General features: G+C 40.2%; 1 protein-coding gene across 1 annotated transcript; it reads right to left on the reverse strand.

The window, feature by feature from the left end:
- Positions 1–18,374: 18,374 nt before the first annotated feature.
- On the reverse strand, positions 18,375–25,825 carry lhx1a (LIM homeobox 1a; the record flags this gene model as incomplete). Its single annotated transcript, XM_083887326.1, has 5 exons — positions 18,375–18,754; positions 19,700–19,865; positions 22,445–22,728; positions 23,432–23,655; positions 25,656–25,825. 5 exons carry the CDS (start codon positions 25,823–25,825, stop codon positions 18,375–18,377), a joined length of 1,224 nt encoding a protein of 407 aa, XP_083743452.1.
- Positions 25,826–27,136: the final 1,311 nt, after the last annotated feature.

Genomic DNA, 27,136 nt, shown 5'->3' on the forward strand with positions numbered 1-27,136 from the left:
ATCAAAATTAAATCAAACTATAAAAGTTGTATTCCAAATAAAAGTCCCCACCTACAAACAGCACATACAGGAACATCATTGTTGCCCATCTAGCTCCAGTGTATGAGTGTGATTTTTAAAAAAGGAATGTGCAATATGTGTGCTTATATGTATATATTTATGCATGATCTGCTTTTGAATGTATTACTACTGAGTCTATTTTTATTTATGCTTCCCTGTTAGCCTGTCTGTACTTTGTGTTGAATACGCTTGGCCTGCCACAAACCCTGAGTAGTGCAAATGAATCTTGCTTTACTGCTCTCAACCTGAGGGAACCTCATTCACAAGTTGAACACAATCTGTGTACACACACACACACACACACACCATAATATAATAAAAATAATAAATCGACACAGGTCCGAGATGGTGTCCAAGGAATCTCATCTCCCCATAAATTATGGCCGTAAACTTTCGCCGCCATGCAGCCTAATTAATTCTCGTGCTGTTACACAAAAGGAAACGTCGAGTGACAAATGGGTGCAGGACTTGAAAGCTGCCAGGTCTGCAAAACATTTTCCACTCCACTTTAAATGCAATTTTACTGTAAATCATCAACCAGAACTGGCTACTTTAGGAAACGGGACGACACGATAAGTGGAGTGATGAGGTAGAAAGACACAGAGACAGGGAGAAAAAGAGAGGGTGGAGGGGAATATATCGGAAAGCCTTAACACACACAGAAATAAATATTAGCTTGATATAAAATGTTTAACACGTTATAAATTCCCTTTTAGAGTTTTATAGTCAAAGTAAATAACCTATAAAGGATTTTAATATAATACACAGACCATTATTCAAATATTTTGAAGTGGTAATAGGAATACATTTAAACCCTAAAATATAAAATAGGAAAATGCATTATTGTGAAATAAATCAAATACATTAGATTGCTGTGTGGCCTATTACACACACACATATATATATATATATATATATATATATATTTTTTTTTTTTTTTTTTAAATCATAGCCATCATTATTTATTTTTCAGTATTTAAAAAAAAAAAATCAATAATGCTTTTTCAAGTTATCGGACTAAACATTATCGACCGCCTGGATCTTATTTTCATAATTGTGGTTACACCGCTTCCATAGGGACACTGGTTAACGTGGCTCTCGTGACAAAAGTTACAGTATACAAGCAGCACCAGCTGTGAAAGCCTTGAATAAACCAAATTCAGTAAACTGCTGTTAATGGCCAAGGCGAGCCTAAAATGGGCTTTTAGGCATCTGAAAAGAATCATCGAATACCCTCAAAAGTAGGTAGAATGTTTCATTACATAATTAAAATACTACACCACAAACAAAGTGAATATGTAAGCTGCAGCTTGGTGTACAAATAATTAAACACCCACTAAAATGACTGGTACCGAGGAAGAGATTATAGAGAATATACCAACTATTTACAACTGGCATGAACAACAAGAGATCAGTACATAAACATATAGTGATTTCATTAAATGTATCACATTAAAAGTTGAATACTATGTATAATGGAAACACTTTGGTTTGGTGTTCAAGAATTTGATTGAGATGTTTTATTGACATGTTTTATTTTATTTTAAGGTTCTTTTGTTATCATTATTCATTTTGGTACTGTGAGTGTGTGATGAGCTGCGTAGTTGATTGACTGACTCTGTTTGAAAGTGTTTAATTGGATCCATTGAGCTGTTTGATCTTAAACAAAAGGTCAAAAGGTAGCACAGTATAAGAGAACATGCTGCTCTGGACTATACGCTGCTACACTGCCCACATGAATGTTATTCTTCCTAAACAAACTTTTAAAAAGTGGTAGCTGGTTTCTTGGAAGTTGGAAGGGGGATCTCACTTTCTTCACGTTGCGCTCCCTTTTTAGGCCTGGACATAGGCGCTGGTTGGGCGTTTTTAGCTGTGAGTGTATTTTTTCCCCATCCCCACTCCCACATAGTGCTGAAAGTTCCTGATATGTAAAAATGACACAATGGGATATGATCTGGAAACAGTTTGTAGAATACATTCATGACTTTGGAGGCTTAAAAAGTTGTAATGGTGGCCGATACCTTTGTGACAATGATGTGAAGGTGAAATGTAAAATATGCTGTTGACGTCTCAAAGTAATTTACGAGGGATGCATGCTTTCCGTTTCCGCTTTTCCGTTTGAATTGTGTAGCCGACAACTTCTCAGTGTGCAAACGAATGCAGTACTAGTGTATGACCACAGTCTAAGGCTCCGTCCCAATACCTCCCGCTTAAGCCCAATTTATACTCCTACGTCAAGTGCTCTGCGTAGGTTACGCAGAGTCCTCTGCGTCGACTGAGAGCCTGTCGGGGAGCCTCTGCGTCGTCTCCGACTGCACAAAATATTTTTTTCAGTGTCCGTCACTCCGTCAAGGGACAACGGAGACGGCAAGAGCTTCGATTGGTCCTCAGGACAGGTTGAGCGAAGCTGCTCTGTGCAGGCTCACAGTGCGCACCGAGCGTCTGCAGACGCGGGGCTGATCCCCTCCGACAACGTCATTCGTGTTCAAGTAATTCCTTTCCACTTCTTTTTAAGCCTGCATCAGAGCTCACTATATTTTGAGAGTTGATTATAAGGGCAAAATCACATTTCCCCTTGCTTACACATGAACGTGCAAAATTTAGGGTTAGGGGAAAAATGCAGGGTTAGGGGAGGTATTGGGACAGGGCCTAAGTGTTCAGTTTTGGAAACTTGAATAAATTATTTAAATGAAAATGATACATTTGCAACTTATTGGAGTGTTAACATTCATCTTTGTGCAACCTTGACATAGCCTCTCCATATTGGTGCCTCTGAATAAGAGGTTTTCCACCTCTATTCAGAGGTAAGCCATTGCTGGGCTACACCTAACTGTGATGGAAAGCAGCTCCTAATGCTGGAAGAAAGCTCACTTTGACTCTGTATTGATCAACACTCTGGGCTGATTGGGGCCAATGCAAATAACAGGGAAGTGATGGACAGAAACTGGACTGCCTCGGCACAGCCTTGAGGAATTAGCTCACATGCTTCCCACCACACACAGACCCTTCATCAATGTCTGTGGGCCTGCGGCCGATTTGAATGTGACTGAGGCACTCAGTGGACCTGACAGTGACGAAGGAGGCCCATTGGAAACCATGGTTCAATGACTCATTATGGTGGAGGCTACAAGCTGCGTTTTCTGCATTTGATGCAGCATGGGCCTTTAAAAGCACTAATTGGGGTGTAAATGTGTCCTTTTCTCATGCATCTGTTTTGTTTGTTCTTATCTTGTTGCTAAAATGAGCTTGAGGCAGATTGGCCATTAATCTCAGTTTGCACTTTACAGTTTGATTTTGATTAAGAGGCAACAAGTTGGTATAAATGGAAACATTCAACATGTTAATTTAATTAAAAAAAAAAAAAAAAAAGATTAGTGGTGGTGTAATGGCGTGTTTACGCAAATCGTGGCGCACATTTTTTATGGAATTAGATTATATACAGAGTCAGGGCAAATAGTACCACGTTGCACTTCAATACTACTAGGCAACACAATTGATGTTACACAAATGCCAATTTGACAACATTGCTGAATCATTCCATTAGATCAGTGCTTCTGAATTATTCTCCGTTATACCCCCCTTAGGATGAAGAAAACATTTTGTGCCCCCCACCCCCCCGTGGCTGTAAATAGTATAATTTGTCTATAAAATTATTATAAGTACACCTTTGCATAACATTGTATGCTTATTAACATTAAATAAAATAAAATATAGATCAACTTACAACAAAGATTAGCTTTATTAACATTGTTGGGCTCAGGATTGGGTCTCTGCTCTTTGCGGATGATGTAGTCCTCTTTGCCTCATCGGGCAGTGATGTGAAGCCGCTGGGATGGGAATCAGCACCTAAGGACAAATGTTTGAGCCAAATTAAAAACATTAAAAGTGTCTTATTTGGTGCTGATCAAAATTCTAAAGTAAAGGCTTAAAAATGGCAGTTCAAAACCAAAAAACTGTAAGAGATGACTTCTTCATAGTATTATGTGTAACTAATAAAGTGGCCAGTGAGGTCTTCTGGTGCCGTAGAACAACTGCTTAAAGGATTGACATGTTGTGTTGTCACAGTCTTTGGCATATTTATTTTTTGTTTCTGTTGTTTTATATCGTCTTTAACCAGTCTGGCATTTTTGCCCAGAGAACTGATACTTATTGGATATTTTCTCTCTGTTGGACCCTCTGTAAACCTTAGAGGTGGTTGTCGTTGAAAAGCCCAAAAGGGTATCAGTTTATGAAATTATTCAGACTAGCATGTCTGCCACCAAAAATCATACGCCATTCAAAGACTTAAATCACCTTTCCTCCCCATTCTGATGCTCACTTTGAACTTCAGCAGGTCATCTTGACCATGTCTACATATCTAAATGGAATTTACGGCTGCCGTGTCATTGGTTCATTAGTTATTTGCACTAACAAGCAGTTTAGTAGGTGTACCTCAAGTAGTCTACACAGTTGTGGTAGTAACTTATACAGGCATCGTTCACTGTTAAAATTGCTGAATTTTAATGGTGGTAAGGCGATCATATTACCATAGTAACACTTCTACAGCAGAGGCCCTTTGTTATGTGACCTCAAAAGGGAATTGAACCACGAACCCAAATCATTGGATATACCAGGAAAACACCAAAACCATTTCCAAGCATGGCCAGGGAACTGAAGTGGAACAGTGGCCATTTGTCTTTGTGGTCTCCCCTCACTTTTAATTTTAATGAATTATTTTCTGTGAAATTTCAGCAGCCTATCTACTCCATTATAAACTTTGGCAAGGGTAAAAAAAAAAGGGAATTGTCGTCTAATTAATTATATCCTGCTTTTGTTTCTAATTAAATGCATGGTTAGTCTACTCTGTGAAGGTGGGTGTGTCACGACAATGCTGTTTTAACAGCGCAGACACACTCGGCGAGGCCGCCACTGACTGTCACACCCACGCATCTACAAGAAACACGATTCTGAGCAGCAGAACAAAAGGGGCAATGTGAGGAAAAAAGAACAATAAAAAGTTGTTTTCTAGTAAAACTTATAGAAGCTTGTTGAAGCTTGTGTGTGTGTTTGCGGGGCTACACTTTTTCAAAGCAGCAATCTCACACATTTGAATGATATGAAATTTGTTACGGTGCATGTCAAAAACCCTGCAGCAGCCTGGACTTCATACACATGCCCCTGACATATATTAGACTTATGTTATGAGCAAGAAAAGGAGCCCTATATACCATATCATATCTTCTAACCATGATTAATGACTGCCAACTGTCATGCGTGCATCAAGAGCAGAGCCATACATCATGCAATAACTACAGCTGGCAAATACTGACAAGTACACTGAAGCCATGCCACAACAGCATGTTTCACTGTTCAAGCTATTTTGATTTAATATTCAAGTGCACGTGTTTCGGAAAAAAAAAAATCGGTATGTTTAATTTTGGCAAAAAATAGAAAGCCACCAAAAAAAGGGTACACGTGTGCAGGGATGCATATATGCACACTCAGAGACACACACCTCTATTCCAGTGTAATCCGTCATCTTGCCTATGGTTTTAATTCCTGTTAACTGCATGGCTGCATGTAGCTGCATCGTTCATTCTAATGGAATTGAATAACAGAGCTGCTTGGCTGCACTTGCACAGGCCTGCTTTAATTGGAATGAATGTTTTTTTTTCTTTTTTTCATTCAACGAAATAATAATCAGGACAGTTTTTCTGAGCTTAAAGGTATAGTTCAGATTTGTTGAAATGTGGTTGAAAGTACGATACTGTACCTAAAGATGTACAAATGCTTTGTCACTCCAGTTGTACCCTATCAGGGTACAAGCACTGTACCTTTAACATTTGTACCTGCTTGTAAAGAAACATTTCTGCACCCCTAGTGACAAAAATGTACCTGTACACACTGAGAAAGGTACAGTGCTTATATGCTGATAGGGTACAACTGGAGGGAGGAACAGTCTTATACTTTGATTTCTTAGTGTGTACTGACACATAGTCAGCAATGATGTGCCTTTGTATTCTTAACTTAATACTAATACTTACTACTAAAACTTAAAGCTATACTTACCTTTCTTGATTTGTTTTACACGTTTCTTTTGTAATCTTAAATTGCTCCTAATAAGCATATGGCACACGTAAAACGTAAGATAAACCAACCAGGTTCTGAAACTCATCATTATTTAATGTGCATGCTATTATGATAAAAGTATGACCAATTAGAATATTCGGACAGAATAAAATAATTGGCCGAGCTACCTGTCTGTCTTCTGTCGCGCGCCTCGCCGATTGCTGTCACAGCTTGCGATTCACGCACATCTATGACAGAGCAGTGTTGCCAACGTGGCGACTTTATCGCTAAATCTGACGACTTTTTGTGGTGTTCGGAGACTCGTGTGAAAGCATGTATCACTCTGCCAGTGACGTGCGGTGAGCTCTAGGGTAGGGTAGGCAGGCAGTCACAGACCCAAGACGTACACACACTAAATTAGTTTATTTTATACGTTGCAGACAGTGCACCATGCAATCTGAGAATATCAAGATTGTAGTACTGTACAGAAACTTAAACTGTGTGTGTGTGTACGCGTGTTAAAGAGAGGGAGTGCACTTGCTCATTTGAAGATGAAGTCCATGCGCCATTCCTTCTTCACAAAGTTGTCGATGACAGAGTCTCATTCAAAGTTATCTCAAATTAAAAAATACAAAAAAAATAAAAACTCAAACCTTACATGAACTCGACCTCAAATTTTCCCTGCCTACGTCACTGCACTCTGCAGTTACTGAGCTCAACAAGCAGCGTGTGTCCGACTCCAGTCCGACTGAGCATATACATGCGGGAGTAATTGGACTATGAATCACACTATCCAGGTATGTTAGTCCGATTAAGAATAGCTTGATTTGAGTTGGACTAACATGTTTACATGTCATTAAGAAAATCAAATTATTGTCTATTGCCGACTAAAATTTGACTTTTGACATACATGTGCAGTGAGTGACAACTTGGCTGCCAGCGGAGACGGAAGAAAAATCGAACTCACCTACTTTTGCCAGTAGACAGACTTTTTGACTTTAAAGTAAAGTTTGTGTCGTTTTGTAAATCACCACTCACAAAAAAAAAAAAAAAGGTGATTTTTGCATCACGGCGGAGTTGTTGATCCACTGCTGCCTCCATCAATAAGTTAAAATGTGTTATTTTTGGACTTCTGCGTTTAAAATCCATTGTTTTGTTTGTTTGGGTTTAACAAAGAAAACTTACCAAGGGAGACAGCTTTAGACCAGTAGCTCCTGTGTCCCCACTGGCTAAACACATTGATTATTTCTGTGGACTTTGTTGTAGGAGATTACGGAGTTTACAAACTAAAGAATGGCAGTATGCTTGTGGACAACATGCTTATTCTATATAGTAAGACGTGTAATACAAGAGAGAGTGGATCACACCAATTGGTTTGACAGCTGTATTACTAACCTATATAAAACGGCTTTCCATTGCTTTACAAAATGTACTATCACATCAGCTGTGTGTGAACACATTGTCATGTCTATTCCCAAGAACATAATGATGATGTTAATGAGTCAGACTCTACACATGAGTCTGTTTTTAATGGTTGTTTCTGTGTACAGGTGCTATTGACAGGTTCAAGAGGGGGGAGAACAAAGAGGTGGGAGGCGCTGAGTGAATCAAAGCACTACTTGCATTGCTCTAACATGTGATAAGATTTTGGACATTAGAAAACACAAATGTCCTGATCACTTTTGCTATAGTTACGACAAAAATACAATAATGTATGGGTGCTGAGGAGGTTAAAAAAAAAAAACTTTCAGCTCCTTGTGTATCTGCAGTGGGTCAGAAAGCAGCAGCTGAGGAGGCGGTCTGATGGTTTGTGCTCATGCATGCTCAGGAATGTGGCTCCATGCATCCTCAAACCTCCAAATAAACTGTTAGAGTAGTAATTGCCTCATTAATAATAAATTATTGAAAACACAAATACAAATATTGTTTTTAATTTCCAAACTTAATTCACCCCACATTTAAATGTCTAAAATATACAAATCAGTCTGTGGAATTCAGCTTCTTAACTGTCATCCATGAACATGACACTGAATCGGTAATCATGGTTTGTTTATTTCCGTTGTCTGTGTAGGTTGCTTGCCTGCTCTCTTCACTGTATATGTACACAGCACACTCAATACTCATCAGTACACATGGTGACAACTTAGGGGCCAGATTAGTGTGAGTGCAATATACACCCTCCACCAAAGTGAATTAATTGTCTAATGGCTTTAAATTGATTCAGCACGTGTCAGGTTTGAGTTGCAAATCTCCCTCTAATCCAGGTATTTCCCTTCCAGGATAAGCACGGGATTGCTTTAATTAGCAACATGGCTGTGTGTTTGTTACAGTAACATGGCAGTGAACACCTGGAGCCCAAGTGTTTGGGTGAAAAGGGCTTTTCTTCGCTGGTGCATTTAGCTTCTTCTTCAAACACACACAGACAACCCCAAAGCACAAAAATGCTGAGCTTGCAGAAACTTAACAGAAAACTATTTGCCTAGCAGGCACCATGAGCAGTGTACAATTATAGAAATGAGACTGTTAGAGCTTTGGTTTCTTGGTTGTGGGCTTTTACTCTTCTAATATAGGATATTATTTGTAGTATATTGAAGTAACAAATGTAGCTTCCAAAAGTGACATGAAATATACCATCTTTCTAAGTTATTTATACATTTTTCTAAAGTTGTATTACATCTGAAATATTCCAAGCCTTAACGTTTTATTCTTGTGTGTATATTTTTCCAAAGTAAATCTTTCTTTCTTTAAATCAAATCATTGTGTCTAAATATTAAAACGCCAGTTCCCAGTTTAATTAATGTTCCTTACAATAAATACAGCATCTGCTTTAACCAGGAACAGTCATGCATGCTTTCAAAAAAAGGATTGTCGCAAAAAATATGATGCAACACAGAGCAGGGCAAACAGTTAAGGTTATAATAAGGGCTGCTTTACCTGCAGTGGGTCTATGAAAAAAAAGAAATGATTCACTTTGATAGACATCGTTTTGGGCCACTGACTGCCTTGTTCTTCAGTTGTGTCTGTTAAGCCTTGGCACACATAAATGTCATAGTGAGACCTAATCATCATTTTCAGTATGGTCTCATAGAAATATGTTGCTAATTGTTCTACAAACTAAGCAAAAGGTTACATTTGTAAATTCCGTACAAAAAAAAACATTTCTGAAGTGACATATGTCGCTTTTCCACTACCCAGTTGCAGCACGCCTCGGCTCTGCATGGCTTGACTCTTCCATACTATACTATATTACCCCCTGCATGAAACTGCTGTGACTGTGTCTTGCACATGACACACACAAACTAGTGACTTGTAAAGCAGTTGTTTACAGGGTACTGAATCATCAGAATCAGTTAATTAAAAAGATTTGTTCACAGAATTGTTCAGTACATCCTGCGTGACTGGAGCACAGATTGCGTTTGACATATGAACTGAAATACGGCGGAAGGGGTTGTGATGCAGATGAAATAAACCGGACTCCTCTGTTATTTATTGGGATTTTTTTCCTTGGATAAATGTTGGAGATTTTTTAGGATTCTTAAGTGATCTATAGGCCAGCATTGTTCGGTTTGATTCTTGTGTCGGACGTCACGTTCATGACTCTTCCAGTGCCAACACTCTGCCAATCAGTGGCCAGCAGTCTGTCAAAGTCACATGTGGCATTGGCTCAGCTCGCTAGTCTACATGCACAATTCTGTGATGGGTTGTGCTCCTTTGGATTTCCCACTGTTATGAGGACATATTGTTCCTATTTCCCAAACTTAACCAAATTCTTGTGGTGATAATAACTAGGAAATGGTTATCATCAACCTCATTTCAGACATTCACCCAAGCAGGATGTCGAACATGTTGGTTCAGAAACACAAGCTCAGGGTATCAGTGGTTTGAAGAAATGCAATCCATGTGGATTGATAGTGAAGTAAAATAAGAGACACTGGAATGCATCAAACTGTAAGAATAGACATATGAAGGAGTAAAAGTAGATGAAATTATATGACTACATACTTTTACTTTTAAGTATTTTCTGAAACAATTGCTGAGGGTTCCAGTTCAGCATGACACTACAATCATTTACATCAAGTTTCTGGTGAAAATAAATGTCGTTTTGATGTAGATAATGGAACAGGAAGTTTCCCCTGTGATGAGTTAATAAATTGTTTTGCAGCTCAGTTCAGCATATCTGATAAGGATCCCAATTGTTTTAAACTGCGTGACAACTGTACATGATAATGAACATACAGTAAGCTACTCATTAAAGTGCCTTTTCAGAAGAAAAAAACACATTTCCAATCAGAAATGAAAGACACTATTAATAAATGGAAATCAACTCAACAAGCAGCTTGTGTAAATTATAAACAGATTTTGCGCTGAAGTGTGTCGTACATGTAATATCACAATGTGGGAAATTGCCAGTGCAATCATACACAAACAACTCATTGAGAAAACCCTTGCCCTGAGCAAAAAACACAGCAGTTGGTCTCCAATATGTGAATGACAAATGAATATCACTCAGTGGGTCAGATGGTGTAGACACACTCCATGCTCTGTGCTAATCAGGCCAACCTACAGACCTCACATACCATCAGGACATCCTCCAGGGGGATATTAGTACTTTCCACTTTGCCAAACGACTATACTTTCCCTCCCTGGGTGACTGGATTGTTTGTTACATGGGCAATTTCTTTATGTAAATTCTACTTCAATTGCTTACAAACCAATTATAAGTAAAACACTCAGTTTTGTACTGATTATGAAAAGCAAATTAAAGGTGCATTTATGCACATTTTCTCAGTGGCAAGCTACTAAAGACAGAAATGAACCCAATATTCTGTATTCTGTACACCTTGATTTAACTCCTTAATTTTAAAATGAATGCCTGTATTTCTTACTGCAGGTGGACTACCTACAAAGAGCGTGTTAATAAGAAAGTCCAAGTCTATTCCCGATTTTCATTATTGCACCAGCATGCTTGTTTAAACCTGGAGAGTCATCTATGCTAACTAGCTACCATAGCTGTATATTGGTATAGTGCCAGATTGAATTCCTGATTGATAATATCAGTCATTATCATCATCATCATCATTTACCTCTTGTCTTTCTTACTGTGTTTAGGCACTTTCCCGTGATACAGTTCTAGCACTACTCGGCTCTACTCAGTTTAGTATCAGGCGCGCCGTTTTACAATACGTCATAGTACCTCCTCCTCAACATTGGCAGGTCGTCATATTGCACGGATGCACAAACTCCTGTGATGTCTCACACAAACACGCAAATACAGTAGACTCCGTCCGACACAGTCACTGGACTGAAATACAGCTGGACGCTGATCACCAGCTTTCGGCGGTGTTAACATCACATTTTAGTATCGACTGAGCTTGCTCTGAACCTCGCCAGAGCAGGTACTAAAACAAATACCAGGAATCGGATATTATCCCTAATTGAAAAGTAAAAAACCAAACAAAAAAACAGGTAGAGTTGTGCTATAACTGTATAATGCAAAAGTGCCATTTGGGACTTACATGAACAGCCATTCAGAAAAAGCGAACCTAAGTGAATGGTTAGCCATTGATAAGCATCAGTGGGCCTTGTAGTGCAGTGTCGACAAACCTTTGGTGGCTTTCAGCACATTTAGTATATTAGTAGAAGTGAAACATTTGTGAATGGCTGTCTATCAGCTGAGGAAGTGATAAATCCAAGCAAACGGATTTTAGAACAATGTTATTAAAATGTTGTCCATGGTCTTTATACGGTGAAAAGAGACTACTGCCACCTACTGATCTGGAGAGGTATTGCATCGCATACGTACAAATAATTATGCACTCAGTCAGCCCAACCTTTTAATAAAGCAAGTAGAATTTGATTTGATTGTCTTTACCATGACCACCAATACCTGACTATTGTCATCAGAAGAATTTCCAAAAAGCTAGTTTGAATAACCTGAAAATGGGAAAGAAATCTTAAAGTAACCCATCCATTTTCTACTGCTTTATCCTCCACAGGAGGGTCGCAGGGTGTGCTGTGCCGATCTCAGCTGACATAGGGCGACAGGCGGGGTACACTAGGAAAGTTCGCCTGTCCAGTAGCTGTACTGAAAACGATTGTTTTGTTGGCTCTATGGTCTGGCGAAATGTATATGTTGCTTATACGCAATAAAGCAATTAATGAAATTACAACAATGCTGCAAATGGAATTAAATTCCCTATTTAAATTAAGTCTTAAACACTATGTAACCATATGGTTAACACATAAAAACACAGATTTAAAGGTGAAGTAAGTAGTTTATAGTGCCATCTAGAGGAGAGGCTGAAATTTATAACAAAGAACTGCTCCTCTGCTCACCCCCTCCCTTCCCTGAGCGCTACAGTGTCCGCAGCCGGTCAAATGTCGTCCTTGTTGTCTTTCTCCGTGTCAGCAGATGAGGTTCGTGAGGTGAGGGAGAGGGCGAGCTACCGCGGCCGTAGCAGACGAAGCGGAGAGAGTGGAGGCGGGACTTCAGCTACAAGTAAAGAGACACTTGATTTGTTCTCTCGCGTTTGTCCTTACAGGCTCCGGTAGAAACATGGCGTCTCGCTGCTAACAGTGGCAATGCAACTGCGGCCCGCGACCATGTTATTTTACATGACTTTTTGAAACACTACGAAAATGAAATAAAAGCTATTATACAACGACTAGACAATGCAGGAGCACATAATATGTATAAAAGAGTGGATTTTGGGTTATATAAACCCATAAATACTACACAGTGTCCCTTTAAAGGAAAGCAAAAAAACAAACAAACAAAAAAAAAAAACACAACTATTACTGTCCAAGTACAATGCTAGTACAAAACAGTCAGGCATTCGGTCAATTGGTATTCAGTCTGACCTATCTCTCTGCTGTGGTTGTATACTTAATTATCAAGTCCACCCACATGCAGTGCTTGTTTCATTTTGTCAATTTTTTTCTCTAAGGCTCTGCCTCTATAGGTCCACATCATTTACTGAAATTAGTACTGGCTCCATAGCAGCACTGCTTACTGGAGCCACATGACTTCACTGTAATTAAAACTAAAAGCATTGTACTTCCTGACTTAAACATCTGAGCGACTGTGATGCCAAGATACTGCAATAACTCATCAGGAATTGTTTTACCCTGAGCTATCAACCCAACACAGAAGGATGTGGGTTATAGATAATAATTGACATGACATAACTTTGAAACCACCAGATGAAGATCAGGTCAAAGAGACATGTGACTGTGATTTCACATTGGTTTTAGTGCTCAATGTTTATTTACTCAATATGTGAAGATTTTTACTTAAATTATTTATTCATTGTTAATTTCCAGCTGCCGCATGACAAAGAGATTACCAACAAACATCCTTTACATATTCGCTGTGTTGTGTTGTGCATCATCTCATGATTTGATGGTTTTTAAAACTGCAGAATCACTTTCAGCAACAATTAATTCTGTATAAACTGTAGCCAACGTAAAATCTCTCCTTTCGAGCCACGGGAACACATCTCACATTACTTCATTTGTTTAATTTCCTGCTGTGTCAGGTGTTTGGAGACAGACAGATTGTGAGCCAAAGTCTATTTGTGCCAAAATCACTTTTCTTCCATGTATGCTTGTCTGCATCAGAAGATTTATTTTATGGTTCCTTCCATTTCCATGGAATCTTCCATCTTCTTTCCCCTCTTCCCTTCTCTCTTTCTGCTTCATTGTTTCCTTTATTTTGCTGAGGGTTATGTTAGGTGCCACCCTGTCTGGTCAGTCATGGTGGCAACAGTTGATCATGACACATTTTATTAATTTGCTAAAAAGGAGTTATCTATTTATTTGTACATTTTTCCCTTTTACTTTGAAAAGAGCCATGTTTAATGCAGAATAGACAGAATCTTTGCTTAGACATTGGGTTAATTTGTTGAATTATTACTATTGCTGCATAATGTAAATGAAATGATCTGAAAAATAACTGGACTTCTGGACCTCATCTAGGCTCTGTTTCCAGCCTCAGGGAAATTTGACCCATGACAGGAGAAACCGACCAATCACAGGCAGAGAGGATGATGATCTTATTTGCTGTTCTGCTAAGCAACAGATATACAACCAGTCATTGGAAAAGTCACTTTTCCAGCATTGGAATGCATATAAACCAACCTAAAAAACTCCATAAAATCCTATTCTAGCGATCCAATCTCCTATGGCAAACCCCTGCCAAAGTTGTTAAGTTTACCACAGTGTCAATACACTAACCTATGTTGCAAGGTTACCAACTGTTAGAATCGGTCAATGTTAAAATCTGGATTTGTATCCAGATCACCACCACAATCTAATAAGTTCCCTTTTTGTCAGTCATAACCAACATTCTCAGAAATTGTGGAGATAATAAGTAATATATCTTAGAACAGTATTGGTATTTAAATAAATTGTACCTCTTCTGTCATTGATAGAATGATGAGGAAGTGTCCAGAGCAGCGAGGTGGTACAACAAACAGCTGGTTGGCAGTGGTCAGCTTATCAGGCGTCTTCTTATCTCTGTATCACCCTCTCGCTGAGTATTGAGCCAGGGAAACGTGGCTCAGCGATCAACTAACCCGCCCCATTGATTAACAGCATCTCCTCATTCCTGGCCAAGCAATTGGCTTTCACCAGCATGTGTCGTTTGTTTGAGGGGAAACAACAAGGAGCGCGCTGCCATGTGTTTGTGTGCTTATGCTACGTTTGCTTGGAGGAGAGGGTACACTTCCAGCTGAGCCTCTCTGCATTTAAAGCTAGCAGCCAAATGCTTCTCATATGGAGAGGGGCTCTAAAAAAATCCCTTCTCAGTTTGAATGCAAGTATCTCCGTGTTCGCCTGCTGGGCCTGATCTTCCTATTGGTTCAATGTTTTGGCCCCTGTTGTACCCTAAAGTAAACCATTTTGTACTCCCTCCGTTCCTTCCTCTAAGCATTTATCCCCCCCATCACCTCCTCTCATCACAAACACATACACATACTGTACACTTTTACATTTTGGGTCCCAGTGGGTATGGGCTATTCAAACATCCTGACTCAGAGATTTAAAATGTCATTTAAAACCCATTGAATGCTGTTAAAGCTTGTTTTATTTTGCCAGTGTTAGACTACAAGGTCAGTTTGCACCAACAGCTGATGAGCGATCAATAGGAGATTTGAATTTAAAGAGCTGTGGCCCCCAGGGCGGTCAGTCGCTGCAGCATGGTGTTACCATGGGGGGGTGGGGGGGATAAGCCCAAGGGCTCAACAGAGACCTATATCCTTGTACAGACCCTCCAGCCCCTCCTCCCCAAGCTTGGTTAACGCTCAAGACCATGATTAATTCATGGTGGATTAAAGTCTGAAGGCAAGGAGAGAAAACTGGGATGCCATACAGTCCTAACTGCACGCAAAGGGTTAGGAAGATAAAGCTTCCTTCAGATTCATGCCACAATCCCACTGCCTGACTCATTTCCCTACAAGTATGAATAATTTTCTCGCTTCCTGCAAAAGATCACGCCACGTTTGGCCTTCTTGATTATTATTACGCCTATGTTCGTCGAAACAAGTCAGGAGAAGTCCCTCATAGCCGTCAGGCTGCACTGCAAGAACAGTAAGCTGCAAGGAATGAAAATAATGTAGGAGCGGGCTAATAAAAGCATAACAAGCAGCATAGCCATGGTCACGGCAATTTCACCATTGTCCTTCACAGTTGCACAGCTAACTGGTTATGATTAGTTGACGAGCTCAGGGCAAGTGATTGGAAGAATCTGAGGGGGTGAGGCGAAAAAGTGCCGTCTGCTTAAGTTGTGAATTCACTCCCCCTTGTGTCAGTCACTGCACTAAAATGCTTTGACCATTTTTGTATTTGTCTATGAATTGTGTATTTTGAGCAATACTGTAGAAGAAATACAAGAATCCCTGGTATTTTAGAAAAACATTGTTCTTTTCTGCAAACCATGGGAAATGTTGCTTTGTATGGAACAGTTTGATGTGACGATTGAGGCAAAGTTCTCACACAGGAGCAAGGGACCAGTGATGTGTGTAAAATAGTGAGCCAGTGTGACCAAGCAGCAGACCACAGATCAGTTTAATCCAATTTGATGCTTTGTATCTCCTCTTAGTTTACTGTAAATAAATATCTTCATCACCATAACCACACGCTTTTTGTGTCTAAACCTAACTACATTCATGACCGAGAAATGGTTATCATCAGCCTCATCTACGCCGAAAGGACCACAAGCTTGATTTTCATGTTGAAATGCACCTGTGTAGACATTTTTGTTCTGCAGTTCTGAAGGATATATGATCCAAGAAACTACAATTGCATTGACAGTTGAAGACTGACATCACAAAAACCTTTTTTCCCCTTACAGTGTACTTGTTCATCACTTTCCACCAACATGCTGTTTCAGTTTTCACTCAAACCTCTCCACTACCATTAATCAGAATTAACAAATGTTTACCTGTCACCACGTCTGCAACAGCCCAATTATTTCACACTCCATGTGAAAGGAAAATTAGATGTGTAGACAAAAAGTCACCATTCTGACAGGAGTGACACTAGGCCTGATAAGTTTCTCACAGAGGGGCCTGTGATGCATGACACAGGTAACGTAATACACTGTAAAAGAAAATGTGCTAAAAAATTCATAAGCATATTTTCTAGTTTTATTAGAAACACATTTTGTCAACATGTTGTATTTATACAGTGAATGGTCTAATATGCACTGGAGGTCACATAAGCTTCGGTTTATTGGAACATTAAAAGACATATCGTGAGGGCTTGATATTCAAAGAGATGTAGCAGCTACTTAGCTGCATATTTGACCATCAATTCTTAATAGTTTGGATTTTTCTCCTTTGAAGACACAAAAATAAAACCTGTCTAAGTATGTTATATTAACAATTTTATGAACGTATCATCAGCAGACTAAAAAATTAAGAAGTCAATTACTCCTTTTAACACTTACATTTTGTCTCAACACATTCTGCAGATAATGGTGCAAAGCACTTTAACAGTGTTTGTGCTATTCTTTTTTTTATTTGGCAAATGTCTACTTTACTTATGTTTTTTATTCTTTTTCTGAACCTTTTTTGTAAACAACATCTTGTACAAACTAGCACAGTGAACCACAACCCCAGCAAATGTGTTTTTTTATCTCCATACAATATAAATGAAATCAATACAAAAGTTTGGTTGGTTGCTTGGAACATTTTTATGTGGATCAAGAGGTTCTAAAACATGGTTTTTCGAGACGTCTGGACTCCTGAATTAAATAGGTTTACGTAAACAGTTGACTGTTGTAAGTCCCATATTTTAGAATCAGAATTTTTAGAAGGTAGACTTCATTTCAACATTTCAAGTTCACTTCCATTTTAAATAAAGGGTTTGCAATCCATAGAGGGTTTTACTGTTTGCCTTTTGAAGGCGACCTTCTTCAGATTTGGTGGAAATTATGAAATCGAGAAAAGCGGGAAAAAAAAGAAGGAAAGAAATAGTCCACACGCGAGAAAAAGTCATTTCCTCCGGCCTTCAGAAACATACTTTCAAAAAGGTTGAGGGTCAATATGGCAGAGCCTTGAGAGGCGAGAAGGTCTGAGGAGCGTCTGAATAAATACAAGGGACATTTCTGGTGCCTCTAACATAGTCTGAATGCTGCTCAGCCATCCTACAGTGCCAGGTCAGCACACAACCAATCCTCAGCCCCTTTCTTCTTGCTCTATAAAGCTATTGAAGTCTTTGACAGTAGCTAGTGATGGTTTTTGTGTTCAGAACATACTGTAAGAGATTTGTAAGGGTCGTCTTCTACCCCACCGTCGAGAGTTTGGGGGGTTTGGTTGTTATGCTGGGCCAATGACAGCATCAGGAGGGATAGTGATAGGGTGCCCCACCTGCCCGGGGAAGTTCAACAGTCTTGCTGTTTATGTGTCTTTTTTTGTTTGTTTTTAAAATGTTTTTTATAATTCCTGTTTTGGGTGTCGGGGGTGGACAAAAGAAGCAACTGAAACACCCAAACACAATACTGAAGACACTGCTTTTAAGCATAGTTTTTATGCCAGATACGCTTTCCCCACTAAGAAGATCAACAAATACTGTAGAGAAAATAAATAAATAAATAAATAAATATGACAACACCGAGGGGAGAAAAAAAAGCACAAAAAAAAATGTTCAATGGTATTGCCCTAACCCTGTTGATATCCATGTCCCTGTTCTTGATTCCAGCCCCCTCATCACCACCAAACTTCGAACGGAATCTCGCCAGTAAAAGTCTGTTCTCTAGGAAAAAGCTACCACACGGTGCCCTCGTTCATTTCTGAGGGCGGGTGGGACAGGTGGTTGTTGTATCCGCTGCCATTCAGCGACAGTGAGGTAAAGGGTGGATTTGGGCCGAACACCTCAGAGGAGATGCTGTGCAGGGGCCCCGGGATTCCAGGCTCGGGGCTGGGAGAGTCTCCTGGGTGGTGGGACATGATATCAGAGAAGCGTTGCACCTCACTGGAAGGGTGGTGGCCTGGCAGGGGGTGGTCCATTCCGCCGAGGGGGGTGCCTGTGGGGCCTGAGGAGGGCACGAAGGGTAGGTCGACTGGGGTCTGGGCCTGCGACGACGGAGGCCCCTGAGGAAAGAAGTCATAATTCCCTCCTGGGCCGTAGTACTCACTTTGATAATCTGTAGCTCCAAAAGAAGAAGAGGAATAGAGAGAGAGAGAAAATCAACATTAGTTCAGTGAACACAGGCTGTGCAGAAATAATTCCAGAGAAGTTGAGGAATTCATTTAATATACATAGCTTGATTTGTATTAGTGAGGGACAAAGACCCTCGCCGTGCAACATTAGTCACAGAGCACGTTACACTTAAATCAAAACTGCAATTGGGTGGGGAGAACAATGTGGCCACAAAATTAATTAAAGTGGGGGCCATTTCATCAGCAATTCTACCTACTGAAACCCAGTCTTTCTTTTTTTTTTTTTTTTTTTTAAGTTCAGCGGAATATTATTATTATTATTAGACGTTTTGCTTCAGCAGAAAAAGACAAAGGCCTGAACACAAATGAAATTCTCTGAAAATTATCACAGATTCCAAAAGCACTTGAAGGAATGAGTGTGGTATCAAGTCACTCACATGTGAAGTCATTTCATTTAAACTTCACTCAGCCAGTGGATGAGGTGACCCAAACAGAATAATGTATCACTTCTGACTAATTTTAATAAGAGCCTGTTGGCTAAATTCCCAGTGCTGCCAAAGTCACCATGAGCTTCATATTTGTTTTTTAAAGATGTTATGTCATTTTGGGCAATAAATTAACACATGCTTTTTGCAAAGATGGACCGCTGAAACCTTATTCTTATTTAACATCTTGGCTAATGTGGTTGATGACATAAAAAGGTTACATGAAGGAGTACTGAATAATTTTAACAGAGCAAGAAAGGAAACAGTGCAAAAATAATAGCTAATAGATGGAATAAGGAAGTTGGACAATTGGTTCAATGATTTTTTTCTAAGGATAGGAAACAATGCAAACATTTTCCTGAATATGTTTATATATATATTATTTTTAATTTTTTTAATCAATAAGTAAAAACAAAACAAACTGCCACTAAACTGTAACCGTACCTCCATAGTAGGAGAAGGGCCCGTTAGGAATGAGCTCCCCGGGCTCCAGTCGGTCCACCAGCGTCCTCATCCGCCTCGGGCTCCGGAAAAACGCGTGCCTCCTGGCGCCCAGCGCGCTCAGCTGCTTCATGCGTCTCTCTTTGGAACGTCGATTCTGGAACCAAACCTGAGCACACACATATATATGGGTCACCTCGTGTCACCAAGCAAACGTGTAGGCTGCTGGCGCCATTTTGATTGCACGTCAATAGCATTTTCGTTCAGAGAGGGAGAAGTGGGGAGAGGCAGGGATGGAGAGGAGGCAGATGGAAAACAGTATATGAATTTAAAAAAAAACATATATTTAATATAGCACATACAAATAATCATCGCTGTGTTAATTCCACCCCATTCCAAGGAATAATGTCATTGCGTGTCATATTTATTTTTGGCGCCAGGCTCCATGCTGGAGCAAACAACCAGCCCGCCCTTGTGCGTGATGAGCCGGAGCTTTTAACCCGCATAGCTCTGCAGTGATGGTGGAGAGACGATCGCGCCCAATTATCTTTACAGGAGCCCGAGTCACATCTAACCTCCCTAATGGTCTTTTAACCCTCCATTTACTCTGACTGGAGGCTGCAGCAGCGGGGGTTTCAAATCTCCAATTAATACTTAATAGGAGGGTTGTTACCAATATATTAGCAGGCTCTTGGAGGTTATCATTTCCTAATCTATCGGCCGGATTTCATTAATTAGGCCCTTCTCTCTCTTCCTCGTGCTCATACATATTATAGTCTACCTGTGCTGTCACTTTATCGCTATTAATCTGTTAAAATAAACCTTTTTTTTTTACTCTTATTCTGTCCTGCAGTCTTATCCACATTATCGCGCTCCAGTCCCTCTTCAAATTCACGACAAATTATTAAATTAAGTTATTAATATAAAAGAAAAGAAAGAACATTCTAGTTTTTACTGCGAGTGAGTCTGTTTTGACGTTATATATTTGTTTGTTCTTAGTTTGCCCTATAAAAATGATGAATGGATTTAAATGGCATTTCACTAAAAACACATTAAAGAAGCACTTTCACAGCGCCACACGCATAATATTATGTATGCATAAGCACGCATACATACAGACTGTCAACATACATGAACATGTATTTATTTATTTTAAATAACGTTAAAAACGCATGTATAAGCTTTTTGCACATTCTGCTTTTTCCAAGATACAGAGATGATGAAAATAATAGTAATAATAATAATGATGATGATGATGATGATGATAATAATAAATACGGGAGATGATACTGATGTTGGTGTCAGCTGTGTCTATCTGTGTTGCCCCTTGTTTAACCTGACCGCGGCCCTGCTGTAAATCAGCGGTGTGTGTGAGAAAACTATAATCTGAGGACCCTTGGAACAGATTTGCGCGGTTCCACTTGGCCGCGGCGCTGCTCACAGCGTGGCCCTAAATGTGCGCGCAAAACGTGATGGCAGCAGCGCCAGGGCTGTGCCAGGACTACCCGGCGCTCCCCAGAAGCCCGGCCGCCAGTTGGCGACTTTGCCTCGTCTTGCACACGCGCCAATATATTTTTTCTTTTCTTTTTTTTTAAAAAGGAGAGAAAGAAAGAAAAAAATATGAATTACTCGTCTCCAAATCAACCTCATCTCTCAGGCCAATCGCCTTGGCTGTAATAAATTCAATGTGACGGCGCCGTTTGGAGGAGAAGGAGGAGGAGGTCTCCTTTAAAGAGGGGGTGAGAGATGTGGTGAGAGGGGGGGGGGAGGGGTGAGTGTGGTGAAAAGATGGGGGGAGGTGGAGCCTCTCGGGGTCGGATGGGATGATGAGGCCTGCGCGGTCATGGCAGTCTGGCATCTTGGCACAAGTTGGCAGGGACATTATTTTTATTTCTCTCTCTCCAGAAGATATAAGCTGTAACCTCACACCTTTTAATGGGTGCGGGACACCTCATGCAAAGAAATAAATAAATACATGAATAAATAAATAAAGAGGCGCAAGATCACCTTCCTTAACCTGTGGGTGTCCTTTGAATTTATTTCCATAACACTTAAGATTTACTGCCAAATCCTGACTGGCAGCAGTCTGATAAACGCCCTCATTTGCCAATAAATGTGAGTTATTTTGTAAATGTTCATTTGTTTAGGTAGGAGGTATTATTATCATTATTATCATAATTATTATTATTATTATTATTAGTATAATAACGAAAGTTTAATATATATGAAGTTGTTTTTTAAATGTTTTCAGAAACATAAATGTAACCTTTACACCTCTCTGTTACCTTTCAATGGCTTAGTCTTGGTATGATTTGAGTAAGGTAACCATAGCATTAAAATGATGTTAAGCCAAAGAGACAAATAATGCGATTCTGCAATGTATTCTACAAAGAAATCAGGAATATCAATAATAAAATCAAAGAAACTCTTTGCTTTTCTTTCTTTTTTTTCTTTTTTTTAAATTAAACCTCCAATTCTGCCTTATTGATAGCCGAGGGCTAGACAACAGTATATATACAATTCTAAGAATAATTAAACTTTTAGTTTTATCATTTATAAATGGAAGTGTGTAGATTTTAGTGTGTGTGTGTGTGGTGGGGGGTTGGGCGCATTTTTTTCATGGGCCCCAAAAATGTCTAGCAGCCCCTGCCTTGTTGATAAATTAATTGATGTAGCGATTTAAATACTAATCCAGTGGAACCGTGTAGACTCCCACCAGGCTGCCAAAAGCTTGTGTTCCGTCTTTACCTGGATGACCCTCATGTTGAGGCCGGTCTCCTGTGCCAGCTGCTCCCTGATGTGCCTGGTGGGTTTCGGCGTAGCCGCGAACGCCGCCTTCAGCGTCTCCAGCTGCTTGGCCTTGATGGTGGTGCGCGGGCCGCGTCTTTTGCCGCCGAGGTTCTGGTCGTCGTTCTCGTTGTTCACCGTTTCTTTGTCGGACAGCGCGGCGATCTCCGTCTCCTTCAGGACCACGTCGTCCTGGAGCTGGTCCTGAGAGTCCGGTGATAGGCTCGGGTCGCTGCACGCCGTTACTGCACAAATATGAGGAATTAATTAGGATGAAGAAATTACAAGAAACAGAAAAACAACAACAACAAAAAAACAAGGAATGCGTTTTGTTTTTGGATTTAAACTGGAACACTGAATTTTAAAATCATATAAAAAATATCACGTTTATGCGCTTTTGTCCGACGGATACAAAACAAATATCCCAACATAGTCAAAGATGGAATACAAATGACATCGCTGCAGTGATTTCACATCACAAACTCCATTGTCCAAGCTCATGAAAACTAACATTTTAAGCCACTAACTAATTTGTTTGAATGTAATGTTGTTCTTTTTTTGACATAATGGAAATGATGAGTGCACCATCTGTAATAATATCTGGATTAATTTAGAAGTTTTTATTATTAAGATTATTATTATTATTATTATTAAACCCAAGATCTTATAGACTTGACGCACATGCACACAAACTTATATATACTTATATTCTGAGAAAAAAAAAACTATGACTCACAATGGAGCAGAATGTGTGTTTGTTTGTTTTACATTTGTTTTTTTTGGTTGTGCTCTCTGAGTGAGTCCTGGTCATGGAAATGATGAAGCCACTGCGGGGCTGAACACATCACATCCATCACAATTTATTCCGCTTTGTGTTCATACACGCGCGCGCACAAACGAACACACACACACGCACACACACACACACACTTCCTCCAGTCTTTATACCTGAGAGGAGGTTGGCGTCCTTTCCATTGGAGTTGTTGATATAATCGTCTTTGCAGACAAATTTGTTCTCGTCTATGATGTAGAGCTCCTCGCCGGTGGACAGTTGTCTATTGCACATCATGCAGGTGAAGCAGTTGAGGTGAAACACTTTGCTGCGGGCTCTTCGCACCAAGTCGCTCGGAGAGATTCCCTGCGAACAACCGCCACACTTCGTACCAAACCGCCTGCAGGAGAGAAAATGCACTGGAGTCAGTTTTGATGCAATTGTTCTATTCACTGGGATCTTTTCTTTATAAATCATTTATAAAAAAAAAGTTGGATTCACATCAAAATAGGTGTGGAATTTGGGCAGAAAATGTGGGAATGGAATGACCCCCCTTTTTTGTAATAAAACGTTGATTTGACTAAATGCAGCATGACGTCACATGGACAAAAACGTATTCTATAACGTGTGGACAACTTATTAAAAGAGGTATAGACTTCATTTTTTTTTCATATTTCAATATACAGTTTTTAGTATGTAGTATAACAATGAAATTAAGTGTCTAGAGAGCAACTTCTCATATAAATAAAATAAACAAAAGAAAACATCTCTTGAATCTTCAAAGATTAATTTAAAAGGAAAGGAATTTAAGGAGAGTTTTGTTCGTTCCCAAATGATTATTACTATTGTTATTATTATTATACTAATACTTTTAGACACCTTGTTTTTTGTTTTATTTTGTATTTATTTATTTATACCACCATTTACTTACGAATACTTCTACAATAGAATGTGATGTTGCGCACAATCTTTATCTTTTTTGAGAAAACTATTTATGAAATTATAATTCATAAATGGTGAATGTGCAGATATGTACAGACCCGCTGAGGTGACTGTCCCTGTCCTGTTACATTTCCCTGTTTTCATTTTCCAGACTATTTTGTCCTCCATGACTGGACGTGGGCTATAATTCAGTGTTTTGGCTTCGGTATAATCAAGTACAGTCGTGAACACACACACACGTGCACACACATCGACTTCAACGTTAAACAATGTGTATTGAGTGACACACACACACACACACACGCACACACACACACGCACACACACACACACACACACACACACACACACACACACACACATAGACATACACACAGCGCTTGTTGACTTCGCTGTCTGTGATTGCATTGTCTGCGGACTTGATCTTTTCAACTAGTTTACTATTCAAATCCACTTATCACGTCCTCCTCAGCCGGACTGTGCAAACACACCGGGCGCAGCGGCTCCTCCGGCCGTCGGTTTGATCCTGTGCGCCCCCTCCACACACACACACACACACAAACACTAATCACCACACCAACACTGTGGTTACCTACGTGTTGTTTAAAAAGAAGAAGAAGAAAAACACCCTAAACTGTGATTTCCTCGATTTCCTAACACCCCCCCCCCTTCCTTCTGCTTTTCCCTGCTGTGAGCGAGTGCACACACGTTTAATGTTGCTGCCTCTCTCTCTGTTTTCTGTTTCTCTCTTTGTTGTTGTTTTGCATAAGAATCCAAATTAACAAGCTTTTAATTACTCGCTCTTAATCAAGGCTTATCGCCTGCACGTTTCGTTCACGCCTACAGGCGCGCATCGGTCGCACTATTCATTTATTTTACAGCAAAAGTAAACGGCATTAAAATAAAGGCTGCGAGTTCACTGTAAACACAGAGCAGCTAATGTTTAAACCATTAGCCCGATAATTGTGATTATCTATAATATATACAAATATTATTAAGTGTATTGGTATATCTGTGTGAAGTCTGGATTTATAAAAGCGATCCAGGAAAATACAATGAATTTAAAAGTTGTTACTATTATTTATTTTAAAAGCAATGCCACGTTTTTAGTTCATCCATCTATTTCCATGATGTTCCTTTGCATATTTGCGCCTACGTTGTGCTGCTATTTATTTAGAGTTTATTTGTATTGCGATTTGTAGAAAATACAACCAGTTTAAAAGCTTTTCTAAAATTTAATTTCTTGTTTAAAGTTGTATCCACCTATTTCCATGATGTGCCTTTGCATATGTATTCCAATTGTATGCTGCTCTTTGAATTTGATTATTCTATACACAATATCCTAAATTGGCGAATGTGTTTACCTAATGTTGATCAACTCCTGTTTTAAACCAACACATGGACACAAACAAACGCTGGTTGCCGAGTTTCTCTGTCACCTTTCCCTCTGATCCTTACCTAAAGAAATCGTTCTTGCAGTACAGTCTTCCTTCCCGTGAGAAGCATTTCTCAGTCAAATTGCACTTGCACTCGCAGCATTGCACGCACTTGACGTGCCAGGCTCTGTCCAGCACGTTGAGCAGAAATCGGTCCAGGATAGGCCTCTCGCACCCGGCGCAGTGGACCATGGCTTTGGCTGGGCTACAACCCCGGCAGATGAAGCGCGCTCACACTCTCACGCACACACGCACAAACAAAATCAACAACACAGACCGAGCATTGACCGAGTGTGTGCTTCCTCCCTCCCTGATTTGCCTGGAGCTCCCGGGTCAATGTGCGTGGCAGAAGCCAGTCGATCAGGTGTCACCACAGATTTCTCCCTGCATGCGTAAAAAAAAGGCTCGAGCGTCCAAAAGAAGAGGGAAAAACAATAAGGAAAAAACAAACAAGGAAGCCTGGCGTCCTCTCCTCCTCCCCCTCTCTCTCTCAAAGCTAAATATGATAAATAAATAAATCAGTCCTTCATTGCATCCAAGAAAAGAAAAAAAAGCAATACAAACAAACGTACAATTCAACCAAAAAATGTCCAACTGTAGATTTCAGCAGAGGAAGCCACAGACTCTCGGCTCAGAGGAGAAGAGCGGAGCCAGTAATGTGTTTGTGTCCCGGCAGATCTTCGAAGTGATGCATCGGCCAAAAGGAGAAGAGCGTCGTTTGCCAGTCACTGCTGGAAGAGGCGTCTAATAAAATTCTTCTAGGGCAGAGCTGTCACACAGCAAGACACGCGCGCCTATAAATAATTCTTTGCACTTTGACATGGCAGCGTATCCACTCTTCGCACCCAGCGAGGAGAAGAAAAAAAAATATCCCACGCACAAACAAAAAGACTGAAACAACACAGGAGAGTCTTTTTTTTCCTCCACAGCGTTGTGCAGGATGATCCTGGGATGCTCCGGTATAGTAGTCGGTATTGATGCTGGGATGCCCCTCAGTCTCCAGTACAGTGCATATGCTGGGATGCGATGGCTCTCCAGTTACACTGTCTTGCTCCTAAAGCTCCAGCCCAGCCTTATTCCCAGCCTCCTGACGTCAGGTCGCGGTTTGACCAATCAGCGGCGCGCCATGCCAGCGACCATCAAGCCGCCACATCATAACCCAGCGAGGACTCTGCTCTGCTATTTATGCCACACACACACTCAAGACACCAATTGTCAAGAAAATTTGCACCGCAAACTGTCATATGTAAGTTGAATGTGTTTTGGAGGAAACAGCAGCCGCGGCGGCGGAGGGCGAGCGGCGCGAAGGGAGACACTTCTCAAGCTGCTGAGCAACATTGTCATCCGCGGGCGTGAGGGGGGACATGACGGAGGGATCAGACTGAGCAGGTAGATACAGAGACCTCAGGACCAGGAGGCTGCAGGCGAGCTCCCGGTTCATCCATGTAAAGTTACTTTGAGCAGGGAAATTACTCACGAGCTGGGCATGTTTTTTTTTCCGGG

The sequence above is a fragment of the Microchirus variegatus genome (genome assembly GCF_963457635.1).
Source record: "Microchirus variegatus genome assembly, chromosome: 3".
Classification (NCBI taxonomy): Eukaryota; Metazoa; Chordata; class Actinopteri; order Pleuronectiformes; family Soleidae; genus Microchirus; species Microchirus variegatus.